Here is a 15,455-nt window from a genome sequence, read left to right as displayed (position 1 = left end):
TTTTCACTGACCCATCGATGGATCTAGAAGTTACTATGAAATAACAATGATCCATCGATGAGACGCACTGGGACTCCAACCCGGGAGCTCACTTTGACAGGTTTATTCCTTCAGCCCAATTCGAAACAAAATGTCGTGAAAATTTCAACTTTCCCAAAACAAGAGACATTGTCGTTTACAAATGTTCAAATAATTGAAAGTCAAGACTTGTTTGAAGGAATGTTCACGCCATTAAGGTAATATCTCATTAGCAACCTGTGTTAATTTAGAAATATTTAAATAATGTAATCTACTCAGGTTTATAATGGACGATAGAGAGCCAGTGAATGACCTTGCTTTACTGAAAACAGCGAGCAAAATTATCGATGCTAACTTGATATCCTTGCCTACCTGCAATCATCCAATTCCAAGGCACAAAACTAATCGAATCAAATTGGGCGCTTGTGGGATGGGTTCAATTCGACCAGTCAAAGGCGAGACAGAGTATGCAACCAGACTGCAGGTGAGAATTTGAACCTGTACAGCGAGTGTTTATAAATTGTATCTACTAAGCTCAACGAGCGAGATGCCAGACGGAAGCGACATCTGGTCAGACTCAACCTGGGTCGAGGAGTAACCGCTAAAAATCGCTAAACGATGTAAGATTTGCGGTGAATTTGAGTAAGAAGTGAAAGATTTGCGCTCAATGAGATGAATGCGGTAAAAAAATTTTTTAGGCGGTCAAAATTTTTTTCACCGCGTAAGCGATGAAAGAAAATTTTTCACCGCTACCAGCAGAAAGCGGTGAAAAATAATTTCAGCGCTAACAGCAGAATGCGGTGAAAAAAAATTTTACTGCTAAAATCTCAAACCTCGCTAATTTCAACGCATATCTTACTTAAATTCACAGGAAATATCATTAATTTAGGTGACACATGGTGGAGTTGAATAAGATGTTGGTTATATGCAGGAGGTGAGTGGTTCGACCCCATGTATGGCAGTTACATTTTTGTAAGAAATCCGTTGTATGCGTTGAAAAAAATTGTCCCCGCTAAAAGCTGCAGATCTTTCAAAAATTCACCGCTTTCACCGCATTCAGGGCTTAAGGACGCGGGCGCTTTGCGGTCAAAAGAGTTTTTTTTTCATCGCTAATCACCGCTATTCTTACATTAATTGTAGACAAAAGCTCGACCCGGGAATTCCATCGCACATGGTGTGTTTTCACTTTTAAAAGGTGTGAAAATTCATTAAATTAGTTGAATAAATTTTTTCGTCCTGTTTAACAAACTAGTGTAATTAACGAAATCAAAGTTCAAATGACACAATGCAGTGAGCTGCGCAGGTCGAGAGAAATTATATAAGAAATTGCGCTTGAATGCGCTGATTTTTCTAAAATTTCAGGGCAAAAACATTACAAAAAATGCGCTGAAATATACTGAGATGCGCTGAAAATTATTCAATAACTAGTCCTGACTGAGAATTGAACACTTCTCTACGGTGGCGTAGCTATCACTCTATCCACTGTGCCACTGATTCATGCTTTTCTTCCCACTTAATTAGATTTTAGATTAACAAACAGTCTAGGAATAATTGCGATGAAATTATGTAAGAAATACGCTGAATTATCAGCGCATTTCTTACATAATTTCATTGCAATTCTTCCTAGACTGTTTGTTAATCTAAATGAGATGAAAACCGTTTAAAGCGCTTAAGTCCATATTTTGATCTCATTTCAGTGCTTTTCAGCTCATTTAATTTACAAAAACAGCTAATCGTTATAAAAGCAATTTAAATGGTTTGCAAATCAGGAATCAATGTCAAAAAACGTTCAAATTTACAATATAGTTTTAAGAAATGCGCTGAAACTTGAATATATTTCTTACAAAGTTTCAGCGCATTTCAGCGTAACATTATGTAAGAATTTTTGTCCGAAAGTTCGAAAAAAAACAGCGCATTTCAGCTCACTTTAGCGAATTCAATTCATATCTCACTTAATTTTAGCGCCTTCAGCGCATTTCTTACAATATAATGCGCTGAGACGGCGCTGAGATCTCGACCCGGGTGTTAACACATGTCTCGTGCATCAGTCTTCGTTCTGTTCTCGAGCCCTCTCAGCTTCATAGACAAAAAAAATCCGCTCTTTGAGAAATCGTCGTTGTTTTTCTGATATTTGGGTTTTCGTTAGTTTCATCACCCCTTTCATTGGGTAAAACAAAACGAACCATAAGTCTCTTACAAATTGTCCCCTCTCAGTGAATGATAAAGTTTCTCAAATTAATTTTCAAAGTCAATTTGTGTTTCTGAGCGTATAAATTACTTTGATCTCAACATAAAAATCTCAATCCTTGCATCCAGTATTACCACTTGAGAGTCAGAATCAATTGAAGTCGAAGCGAAGTCTCGAATATCACAAATTGAAAAAATCTAGGCAAAACGATTGCAAGCTACTGATAGCCATGCAGTTTAGAAGATTCCGCTATCTGCAAGTAGAGCTCAGAGCTTAGAGGTTTTCCGACAATCTCTGAGAAACCGCCAACTATTTCGAAAGTTAGTGGAAGAAAAATTGCACCATTTCAATGCGTTTTTTTCTTTTAATATTGGTCTCTCTATGTACTCTCGGCTATTGTTAGTGCAATTTTAGCCTTCGTTGCTCTTTCAGCACGTAGACTGTGTTGCAGGGGTGAGGTAATAGAAACGTAAATGGCTCTCGATTGACCTGCATTGACAATAGCCCAGGTCACCACTTCTTAGTAGTAATACAAGGATCATATATGATATCAAACAAATCATAACGTATTTCCTAGTACGATCCTTGTATGACTACTAAGAAATCATATATGACTACTAGGAAATCATATATGAACCTTGTATGACTACAAAGAAATAATATATGATCCTAGTATGACTACCAAGAATCATACATCTATTTTTCATAAATTTTTAACCATTTATGTCTTTTAAAAATTTCATTAGGCAAGGACTCACTGATGTGATTCCCCGGCATCACTTTGTGATCCGCCAAAAGACCCAAACGTACAATATCATTTGCAAAGTTGGGCACGCAATTAAAGAGTAAGTTCGAATAGATAATTAATTTTCTGATATTCTCTGAAGCCAGCTTATACCTGCAAATGCTCGTTCATAAAAAAAAATTGGAAAAAAATTTTGAAGATAATCTCAATATCCTTTTCGGATTATATTAAAGTTGGAAAGTTATTCTTTTCGCCCACACAAAGGATCAAATGTGGAATGCAAATGTGATATAATAATTTATTATGTACTCTGACTACATTATACGGGAATTATATTAAAGTTGGAGAGTTAATCTTTTCGCCCACACAAAGGATCAAATGTGGAATGCAAATGCGATATAATACTTTATTATGTCCTCTGACTACATTATACGGGAATTATACGGTCACCACATCTTAGTAGTCATACAAGGATCATACATGATATCAAACAAATCATAACGTGTTTCCTAGTACGATCCTTGTATGACTACTAAGAAATCATATATGACTACTAGGAAATCAAATATGAACCTTGTATGACTACAAAGAAATAATATATGATCCTAGTATGACTACCAAGAGTCATACATCTATTTTTCAAAATTTTTTAACCATTTATGTCTTTTAAAAATTTGGAAAGTTATTCTTTTCGCCCACACAAAGGATCAAATGTAGAATGCAAATGTGATATAATAATTTATTATGTACTCTGACTACATTATACAGGAATTATATTAAAGTTGGAGAGTTATTCTTTTCGCCCACACAAAGGATCAAATGTGGAATGCAAATGCGATATAATAATTTATTATGTCCTCTGACTACATTATACGGAGATATACAGTTTTTAGGCTATGATTTTTTTGTATGATCCCTGTATGATTTCTACGAAATCATATATGATCCTTGTATGACTACTAAGAAATCAAACAAATCATATATGACCTTGTATGAATACTAGGAATCATATATGACCTAGTATGACTACTAGGAATTGTGTATGATGAGCAACCCGGGAGGCCAAAATTTTGTTTTCTAGTACGGAATTGGTCTCGGCAGACAATCTTCTGTTCTGATCCTTTTGTAGAGACAGTTAAAAAAATTTTCTCTAATTCCATAATGACGAGGTGTCATATTACCTCGGACAGAACAAATGAAAGCGTGATGTGAAAGGAGATCTAACATTCCAGGTTTACAATTAGCATTTTTTTCATCGTTTCGTGCATTTGTACGCCTAGTCAATATATCAATGAAACCAGAAAAATCGTTGGCAACAGAAGTAACCTGAGTGCTGGAGTAAATGCCGATTTCTTCCAGGTAGCTGATCACGTGAGAGAAAGATAACATCTGTGATTTGTCTCAGTGGGATCTTAATTTTCAATTATTTTGTTAAAAGTATTTTAAAAGCACTCCTCTTTGAAAAATGTGATTTCTAAAGTCAGCTAAAACTTAGTTATCTGTTTTTGTTGAACAGGAAACAACCATTTCTATTATTTTTTTATGAGAGTCAAGTTTTCCGTTAGATCTACAAATTAAAAAGCCACGGATAACAAATGTAACAAAGAACCAATTTCCATAGACCAATATTTTTTAGAAATTCCATAAATTGATACTATTACACCACAATCTACTGCACCTAAAACAGATATAAAAAATGACGAAGTAAAGACTTGTGGTTTTATCGTCAAGTGATGAGAATGCTAAATAAAAATTGGATCATCCTGCTTATTTATGTCCCTTTTGTCAGCTTTTGATAATCTTTTGAGCAATGAAAAAAATTCGGAGACTTTCATTGCGGTTCTGTATTGGAGGCTTAATTTGTTTCATTTTTGTGCGGAGATTGCGGTGAGATGGTCGGGCATAAAAAACTGAGAAAAACGGAAAATAAAGCACGAGAAGTTATGTAACATTGTCGTGAAAACATTTGAGTTAGACGTGTGCAACAAATTATAAATCAGGGAAGAAAGTGTTTTTAAAGAAAAAAGTATGGAAATTAATTTGAATGGAGTTGAGCAACGATTCGAAGCATACAACGTTCTTAAAGCTCTCTCTATTGTTTCAAGGTTTAGCAGACAAGCATTGAGGGTTAACAGAGTAAAAAGTTAGATCGCAGACCATCAATATTGTCACAAAAACTGGAGCCTCCCTTTAAAAAAACATATTATAATATTTTTTTGTTGTCTTTTATCCAGATAAACAGGTTAATTAAAAGTTTTTTTGACTACAGATAGGCAATTTGTTAAATGAAAAGAGACTTCAAGAAATTCTCAGGTCTCAAAACAGTGTAATTTTTTTGTTTGAATTTGTGAAAAGGTCAAAACTGCTTTCCATTTTCTATAACGAACTGTGTTTTCTTTGTTTTCTCATGGGCGCTAGCAAATTTCTTTTAAAGATTTTATCTATCCGCCAACTTCCATACATGAATGTAAGTTTTTTTCAAGTGCTGAGCCTATTCATGTTTTTTTTCTTAATTTTCATCTTTCAGGTACAAGACAAAAAAATGTAATGGAAGTTTTTGTAGAACTGCTTTTGAAATGACAGTACAGTTCCAAAGCAATTAGCAAATTCTGCCGTCAGTCAGGGCTCTACTATTTTAAGGCTGGGAAATTTTGGGAAATTTTTGCAGGTGGGTTTTGCCGAATTTTTTTAATCCAAAAACATTTTTTTTGCTTCCAAAAATGGTTTAGCAGATATTGTTTTCGGGCTGGGAAATTTCAGGCATTTTCCGGTGTTTTTCCATGAATCTCTTCAATATGAAAACACAGAGTAAAATGCAGGCAGTCAGAGGTGCAGATAGCGCATTAAAATCTTCAATCAAATGGACTGAGCTTGGTAAACCTCAGTTAGATGGAAAGATAAGACATCTCAAAGCTTATGAGGGTCATCAATTAAGGTTTCTAGGATCACTTACTTGTGACATTGAGGGGAACGGAAGCAGGCAAACACAAAAGCAACTAGCAGCTTTGAAGCTTGATAAAGAATCTAGACTACTTGGTAGAAAACTTCTACCCGAGCACTGTCTGAACAACATCACAACCGAACACCTACCTGTGGTGAATGGTTACAAAGCTGTTGTTGAGTTGATACCAAAATCAAAGCCAATGTTCTGCAAATCCAACAAAATACCTCTGCCTATTCAGGACAAGGTAACAGAGAAGCAGAAACTGATGATCAGGCAGGACATCCTTGTACCGGTACAACCAGGGAGAGTCACTAAGAAAGAATGGCAAACTGAGACATTGTGTGGACTTGAAATTGCATATCAATGTGAAGTTCTTGGATGGGGAATACCCAAAACCAGACACTGAGACGATCGTCCACAACCTACGTGGGGCTCGTACTTTGGCAAAATTGACCACTCACGTGCCTACTATCAAACTGAACTTGACGAAAGAGGCAAAAGATATAGGCACAATCAACACACCTCAGGTACGGTTCAAGATCTGCCGATTAACTCATCATCAACCTTGCAGAATTGCATCGAATCAAAACTCAAGGGAATCAGAGATGTTGTTATCTTTCAAGACGATGTGTTGGTCTGTGAAACTACCAAGGAGCTGTTATCAATCGAATGCTTGCAGCATAGAGACGACAACGTGAGAAAACTTTACTATTAATGACGAAAATCTAATTTAAAAAAAAACCAGTCGATTGCCTTAGTTTTTTTGGAATACTCCATTTCAAAGGAGGAAATAGCACCAGATCCCAAATATGTTGAAAAAATTGCAAGAGCACAAATTAACGTCAAACAAATAGAATCTTTTGATGGGCTAGCAAACTTTTACGGAAGAAGGGTTCATGATTTCGCAACAAAATTGGTACCCTTAAATAATTTGAGAAATAGCGTTTTCTCATGCTGCAAAATTGAACAAAAAGCTTTTGCAAACATAAAAAACGAAGTATGTGCTAACCCACTTGTACAGCCATATAGCTTACAAAACGAAGCAACGGTTACAACTGACGCCTCTGAAAAACTCTTGGCGGAGTTCTTACACAAGAAAGGCAACTTTTTATATAATTAGCGAGAAAGTTGACTCCAGCGGAGCAAAACGACTCAAATATAGAGCGTGAGGCACAGGCAATTGCCTTTGTGGTCACAAGTTATTCCTGTAAGACGATTTTCCCTTCATACAGACCACAAGCCACCCAAATATCTCTTGGCACCGGACGAGGAGATCTCGAAAACAGCATCAGATAGAATCACGAGATAGTCAAAAGCTCTAATGGATTTGGACTTGGAATTGAAGTATATACCAGGTGAGCACATACCCCGTGCAGATGCTTTGAGCAGAATGGACTTTGACGAAAACGAATCCGACAACGATCGAGCGAGGTTCTCAATCAATAACATCTACTTCGATCATAGTGATTTGGCGACGCAAGCAAAAGTCGAAACGGATATTGGAACAAACAGATTCTGCCAGGAGATAATGAAACGAACCAAAAGCGGCAACTGGAAGCGATGTTCAGAAGCGGAAAAAGATTTGAACAACAAAAACATACACTGAGTATGCACAATGGAATCATCTACAGAGTTGTTGATCTTTTCACTCCAACAATACTACAACACTTTGTTCTGCAAACGCGCATGAGACACATCCTGAGAAGAATGTAACTGTAGCCTGCCATTACCAAGGACGTTCAACATTTCATTTGTAAAATTAAAAAAAATCTCAAACGAACAGGCCTAGCATGTGAAAATCAGTCTCAGAGTGGTCAAAAGCCGACGTCTGGGATCGGCTTCACATTTACTGGGGTTATGTTAAGGACCCAGGCTATAACTTAGTATTTAATGATGCGGGTTCTGGGTGGATAGAAGTTTTCATTTTAAATTAAATATTTCAATTTTTTTGGTGTTAAAGGTAAATAAAATGTAGTTTCAACTGTAAATAAATTTCAAAATTTCTTTACTACTCTAAATAATTTTGTAGATTTAAATAGATATAGTCAATGCAGATTGTAAACTTCCTTTGTAGAGTGAGTTCTAGGTAAACCTAGATGAATGCACCGTTCTTTTAAATCAGTTTAACTTTTGATTTACAATTCCTTTTCTCTTCAGCTATAGAATCTGTAATGGTTTCAAGGAAACGTCAAGTAACTTAGAAGTTTTAGTTAACAAAGTTTCAAAGAACGAACGAAGAACTTACCTGACGAACTTTGCTGCTATGTCGATAAGTAATCGCCACAACACTAATAACGGTTTTGTTTTGGAGCTGCAATTATCTTGTTGACCTATCAATCAGATGTCAGAAGTAAATTCTCCCTCCCACAGAAATCTGATTCTAACATCCAACAACCTTGAACTAATGAACTCGATTGCATCTAGCTCAAAAATGATTCTAATGAAATGTTGTAAAAATTAGAAAATCACCTCCGGGATTCGGAACTAAGATCTATTCACATGTCAACCAAGTAAACAAGTTTTAGCTAATCTAAATTTTCTCTGTATAATTTCGCATTGATAAGTTACTATAAATACGAGCTAAAATTTATATATTTTCAGTTCAAATTTTAAAATACAATTGACCTTATTTAATTATTTTGACCCGTGTTATCGACCTCGACATTTTTTTAATATGTTAAAATCCAACTTTTTTTATGCTATTGAATTTATCTGTAAGAGAAGGCTATTGACACAATTATCGAAGGTCCCTTTATTTATATTTCTGCAGCAATTAGAAGGGAAAAAACAAGAAAAAATCCCGGTTTTGGTGGGTCACCTTTTTGGTTGCAGTTATAATTTTTTTCATGTATTGAAGTCAGCCATCTTGACCTTATATTGAAGAAAGGTTTAATATTCCGGATCTCTTTTCGGGAATATCCGATTTCTCTTACATACCATGCCACATTTCAAAGTTCACATTGCAATAAAAGTTACGTGAATGCGCTGTTAATGTCGCTTCGAAATTTGTTCTTGCTTCTCGAACCGCCATGTTGATATATATCAATGCCATATATTTTGCCACACTGAGTTCATCAAAATTACGAGCACTTGAGCCTTATCATAGGCGGATTCGAGCGCACTAGCGCAAGTTGTCCTGATCCAGACTCAAGTGCGCTCGACAGTCTTTATGCGCTAGTGCGCTCGAATCCGCCTATGATAAGGCTCAAGTGCTCGTAATTTTGATGAACTCAGTGTGGCAAAATATATGGCATTGATATATATCAACATGGCGGTTCGAGAAGCAAGAACAACTTTCGAAGCGACATTAACAGCGCATTCACGTAACTTTTATTGCAATGTGAACTTTGAAATCTGGCATGGTATGTAAGAGAAATCGGATATTCCCGAAAAGAGATCCGGAATATTAAACCTTTCTTCAAGATATGGTCAAGATGGCTGACTTCAATACATGAAAAAAATTATAACTGCAACCAAAAAGCATTTTATGAACTAATTTTGATGAACTCAGTGTGGCAAAATATATGGCATTGATATATATCAACATGGCGGTTCGAGAAGCAAGAACAAATTTCGAAGCGACATTAACAGCGCATTTAAAGACTGTCGAGCGCACTTGAGTCTGGATCAGGACAACTTCGGTCTGGGACGGTCTGGACCAGGACGATTTCGAGCGCACACCTAAGCCTGGGGTAAAAATTACCTGGGCATCATGTTCAATGGTAGTCTGGGACGGTCTGGACCGGTCTGGGACGGTCTGGACCAGGACGATTCCGAGCGCACACCTAAGCCTGGGGTAAAAATTACGAGCGCACACCTAAGCCTGGTGTAAAAATTTGGAGCGCACACCTAAGCCTGGGGTAAAAATTACCTGGGCATCATGTTCAATGGTAGTCTGGGACGGTCTGGACCGGTCTGGGACGGTCTGGACCAGGACGATTCCGAGCGCACACCTAAGCCTGGGGTAAAAATTACGAGCGCACACCTAAGCCTGGGGTAAAAATTTCGAGCGCACACCTAAGCCTGGGGTAAAAATTACCTGGGCATCATGTTCAACGGTAGTAATAGTATTATATTATTAATACTATTTTTTAGGAGATGATATTTCAAGAGACATATATAGAAGGCGTGTCTCCATTTGGAATGACAGAATGCCCTCATTCGTTGGTCTGCACAGTTCCAGAGATTAAAGGCGGTTCATTGTGCTTCATGGATGACGGTACCGTAAAACCTCTATTATACATCACAAATGTTTAATATCTTGAAACTATAGAACAGTAATGTTGCCATGTGCCAGCTTTTACACTTTTTCGTGGTATAATGAAAGACCGAAAATTCAAACTATGGAACAGCTTAGTGATTCAACAGTGAACCTACTTTAGTACAATAATATTTGTACAGTTAATGCATTGTTCTACAAAAGCCTCATTTTTTCTCAAAAATAGATGCGAATTTCACATTATTTTAATGGAAGCTCATTAGTCTGCGTTTGCATATAATTCCTCGACCCCAAAAATAATCTTGAATTAATTGTCTATTCAACGAGGAAGAGAAAGAAAACTTTCAAAAATACTGATACTCTTCGAAAATAATTGGTTAATGAGTAAATTGTCTCAAGTGCAAACCAATGATTGAAACAATTACCGCCGCATTGGAGAGCAAATGATACCTGCTATTAATTAAACTACGAGACAAGACAAGAAAAAAAAACAAAACATTAAATTCTTTCTGACTCAAATCTGTTTCTTTTTTTTAAAAAAAAATCACTAGCAAACTCGAAACACATCACCTAAAAAGCAACTTGTACTTCACCGCAAAGCCGATATGAATTTCCCTAAATTTTGGAACAAGTTTTTCACGAAGAAGAGTAAAAAGAGGAAAAACCAACAATCGGCTGTCAACTATACAGATATATAACTATACACTAGATAGAGTCTCATGAAACTCCATCGGATCCGATGGAAGCACTCGTTAACGAGAAAATGATATAAAAAAGGCCACCTTGAAGAACCAACATTACTTGCCAATGAGGATATTAGCATTCTAGATAAACAAAAAAAAGTTAAAAAAAAGATTGTTACAAACGATCAAATGCTCAGCACTAATAGTCACACAACGGTTAAAAGACAAGACTTCCTGTTAAGATAGAAGAGGTGAGCTCTTTTCACCTTAAAGACTATCTAACTTATGGTCAACAATTAGATAAATAACAGCCGAAGTTCAACAAAATGAGGATTTTTTAAACCAAACAGGTTCAAAGGGTTTAAAAAGCATAAATTTTCAACAACTGTTTCATGTCAAAAAAATTCAATTTCATGGTGGGACACCAATGGTCCCTCAAATTAGTAGAGACTAAATCTATAGAAATATTAAATTAACAGCGAGTACCGATGGAATCAAAAATTCATAAAAAAAGTGTCAAAAACACACATTGTTAAAGCCTTTAAAACAATATGTTATGAACTGAGAGATTTTGGCTCTTTAATTGAAGTACTTTTTATCATTAATGAGCCCTCGTTTCAAAAGGCCTTGCAAAAAAGACAACAAGTAATGACCACCAGCAACGGCCAGTTAAGTTTTTTGATGAAAAATTCTGAAACCACCTACAAAAAAATCTAAAAATATTAACTCTCACTCTCTAGAAAATTGTTGCAATTTTCGTTTACTGAGACTAAACAAATTGATTTTCGAAATATGTGGAAAATTTCAGAAATAAACTGAGATTTTCTTAAAAAAATTATATTCAAATACAGAGCCATTAGAAGTCAACTGAACGCATTATATAGGTTCAAGTATAGCATTTAGGGATGGTGACTTGAAATTTTTGTATTGATATTCTATCATGGGACAGCACAAAAGACAACCAATGTGATCAAAACAAAAGACTTTTCTTCGAATTTTGGATACACTTTGTTGAAGTCCTAGAAACCATGAAAATCTCTCTGAAATTGTAATATATGATAATGGGGCCTCATTTTGGCAAAATTAGGAGTCGGTAGTAGTTGAGTTTTGATTTTTGAGTCTGCAATAAAAATTAAAAAAGACAAAAAGTGAATTTAAAAAAACAGGTTTCCTCAATGGATTCATGAATGTTTTTATAGTCAAAAACCACGGAGAGACCAAAAATTGCCTAGATAAGTCGGTGTAGAGTTTAATAATAACAGCTAATTTTTTATTTGGAACAAAAAATGATACTTTGGCAAGAAAATGTCAAATTATAAAAAAATGAAAGATTCATTTCGAAAACTGATTATTTTAACTTAGCAGAACACCGCCAAATTTTTTATTCCAGAAAACTCTTAAAAAAACCGAAGTGGAACCAGTCATCGTTTGAGTTGATTCAATCGATTGTTATCAGATTGATGACCGTACCTCCGGCAAATTCGAAAAAAATGGGCTGAAGAAACATTTTGTGTCATTTTTGATGAAAAAGGTCTAATGTTTAAAAAATCATCAGTTTGTAAGTTAAAATTGTCGGATCAAAGGAGTCATAAATCATCCTCTGGGTCCTTAGGTGAACCCAAGAGCACTATTGTTAACAAAATTTTGAAAAAAAAATGTAGCAAAATTAACGAAAAGTTGATTTTTGTACAACGTGAAGAAAAACATACCAGACCATTGTTCACAAAATCTTTGAACATCAATGCTTTCATAGGAAAAACGAAATTCAAAAACATTATTCTAAGTCCACATTCTGCGCGGTATCGGGCTTTCTAATGATACCAAGAACGACTCCACGATGACTATATCGATCGGCCAAAATTGACTGAACAAAAAAACATTTCAGTATATAGTTCCTCCCCCAATTAAAGTTGGTTGGAACAACTAGGAAAGTGCGCCTAATAACACCACTTGTGTGTTTAATTGTGAGGTTTACAAAAAACCCAAAGGACGACCAATGCAAAAATGTTTTCAAAACCCAAGTGCAGGGGTTGTTTAAAAGCAAATATTTGATTTATAGTTTCTACATACTGCAAGAACTTTGCAACTGGGGAGGAGGGGGAATTGAATAATGGTATTGGGAAAAAACCAGGAGAATCCTGGTTTTTCTCATGTTTCAGTATTCAAACGGATCTTTTTTCTTACATCTCTGCAAGAGAAAAAATATTTCAGTTTTTCAATTACATAATGCTACGGCAACCGAAATCAATCATTTCTTCTTCCAGATACTTTTATGATGTTTTAATTCGACAAGATGCCAGGTTTTAAAAAAATAGATGGTAGGTTTCCATCCCACTTGCAGAAAACAAACTAAAGCGAAAACAAAAACAAAACACTTAATGTCCGGTTTCAATAATCGCATGGAAGCTTTGGAACAATTGTAAATCCAGAAACGTCGTTAACTTTGAATGAAATCACAGAAACTCGTCAACGTGATCATATTGAAATGTCGAACATTATTCTTGTTTTATTCCAAAATTTGAATGTTTTGTTTATGAGGCATAGTCAAAAGTGATCGATGATAGCAATTTACTTACTTCAAGCCATTTTTGATCCAACCCACCCACCCCCCCCCCATAACCTAGCTAGCTGAGTTGGCGTGTACAACACTAGCGCACGTTTTCATTTCTTACGTACTACAGTGCTGTAAAAACCCTTAACTTACTGTTAGAGACGCTGTTGGTGGAAGAAGTGATCTCAAACATATTTTGAGAGTGAAACAGAGCCATCAACAATTTGAAAATTTTGAAAAATTTTTTTTTCTTTTTCAATTTATCTCAAATAACTAAAATGTTGTAAAAAAAATGATCCGTTGAAAATGTGATCATTGCTTGCAAATTGAGCAATGAAACTTTTAAATTTAATCTTTAAAAAAAGATGAAATTTTCGGAAATGTCATCATTTTTCCAGAAGTATAATTTTTTTCAGTTTTCATATAATGAATAAAATATGATGAATATCAGTTTTGTGTCATTTCATTAATAGTGAATTATTCTTTTTTATTATGTTTAGTGAAGTGTACCCGTGTTGAGGACAACGACAAAAAACGACAATATTTTGTAAGAAATCGCAGTTTTGTCGTCGTTTTCTTCGTTTTCATCAGTTTCCGTCGTTTAGGTCGTCTTTTAAGTGTAAGAATTAATCGTTTCTTCGGATCTTTTCCGCTAGCCCCCCCCCCCCCCCCCGTAAATTAGGCACCCCCCATTCGCGTAGGTTTTAACATTATGTATGTATACGAGTTATTACATGTGAATACGCGAGAAATGGCATATAGAAAATATTAACAGAGCGGGAGTTTGAAATTAATACGTGCATAATAATAATGAGCTGCATATAATGTAAACATCAACCAAAAATTTCTACGTATTGCAATATTAGGAACTGCGTGCTTTGTAAAAGGGTCAACTACTTTGATTTACATCAAAGCTAAGTGAACCCTGTTTTGTTTCCATTAAAAATTTCCTTGTATTCTTATCGGGTTCTATTATAACATTGCTATTAGTTTCGTCTTTTATTAATGCTGCTATTTCAGTTAATTCATATGCACCTGGTATAACAGCTAAAATATGGGTATCATATAAAAATTGATTATTGCAAATGTGGTTGTTGATGTATTATACTAGGTACGTAATCATGAACACATGAACACAAGTAACCTTTCCAGAAAGTAGCAAAACATTAATATCTGGGGGTGCCTAAGTTTCGGCTATACAGGACTGGGGGGGGGCTAAAGGAAAAGATCCGTTTCTTCGTCGTTTTTTGTCGTCTCTTACGTCGATTTTTTAAAATGAAATCGTCGTTTTATGATCGTTTTTCCGTCGTTTTTTGTCGTTTCTTACGTCGTTTTTTTTCAATAGAATTGGTCGTTTTTTAATTGTTTTTTTGTCGTTTAATTGCTCTTGAATCAGTTTTTCTCAATTAGATTGTTTTGGCAGATCTGTTGTATGGTCTGTTAGCGCAGTGGTTAGAGCAGCAGATAATGCACCGGGAGTGCGATGGTTCGAATCCCAGCGGTGAACACAGTTTTTCGTTGTTTTTTTCAAAAAAAACGATGAATCCTACATAAAATTAACGACGAAATAACGAACAAAACGACGATTACCACATAAAGGCTTCGATCGTTTTTGTCTTCAGAAAACGATTAAAAAACGACAATTTCTTACAGTTGAAAAAAATCCTCAACACGGGTACCTCTAAAGCAGAGATAAGCTACATCAATTACTCTATTAATAATCAAAGAAAGGTTGCGTAAATTTTACAGACGTCAACTCTTTTGCATTGTTTGCAATAGCTGCTTCATAGCACTCTAATGGTCTCATTTAAGGTTTTCCCTAAATTTCCTAGAATACTGAAAAAGGCGAATTATCTTACTCTGGTGTGACTCAAGACGGTTTTTTGATTTTAGGCAGCCCTATGTACAGACTTAGACCAGGGACGATACAGAAAGAGTGTCTCTATGGCATTGCCAGCTTCTACCGGAACATAGAACAAGCCAACAGTTCTGAAATGTGCAATGGGGGAAGTTTTTTCACAAAAGTGTCTCTTTTCGAAGAGTGGATCAGAACCATTATTCAACTTGACTATTAGCGTGTACAAAATAAAACTGAATAAAAAATGAT

The 15,455-nt window shown here is 35.6% G+C and overlaps 1 protein-coding gene across 1 annotated transcript; it reads left to right on the top strand.

Moving 5' to 3' along the window:
• The first annotated feature begins 433 nt into the window (after nucleotides 1-433).
• LOC142348350 (uncharacterized) lies at nucleotides 434-15,455 on the top strand. Its single transcript, XM_075399663.1, has 3 exons — nucleotides 434-502; nucleotides 9,991-10,114; nucleotides 15,242-15,455. Exons 1-3 carry the CDS (start codon nucleotides 449-451, stop codon nucleotides 15,421-15,423), a joined length of 360 nt encoding a protein of 119 aa, XP_075255778.1. The 5' UTR covers nucleotides 434-448; the 3' UTR covers nucleotides 15,424-15,455.

Source organism: Convolutriloba macropyga, chromosome 10 (assembly GCF_964194025.1).
Source record: "Convolutriloba macropyga chromosome 10, txConMacr16.3, whole genome shotgun sequence".
Classification (NCBI taxonomy): domain Eukaryota; kingdom Metazoa; phylum Xenacoelomorpha; order Acoela; family Convolutidae; genus Convolutriloba; species Convolutriloba macropyga.
Note: the sequence above shows the minus strand (reverse complement) of the source record. Positions and strands in the feature narration are given on the sequence as shown.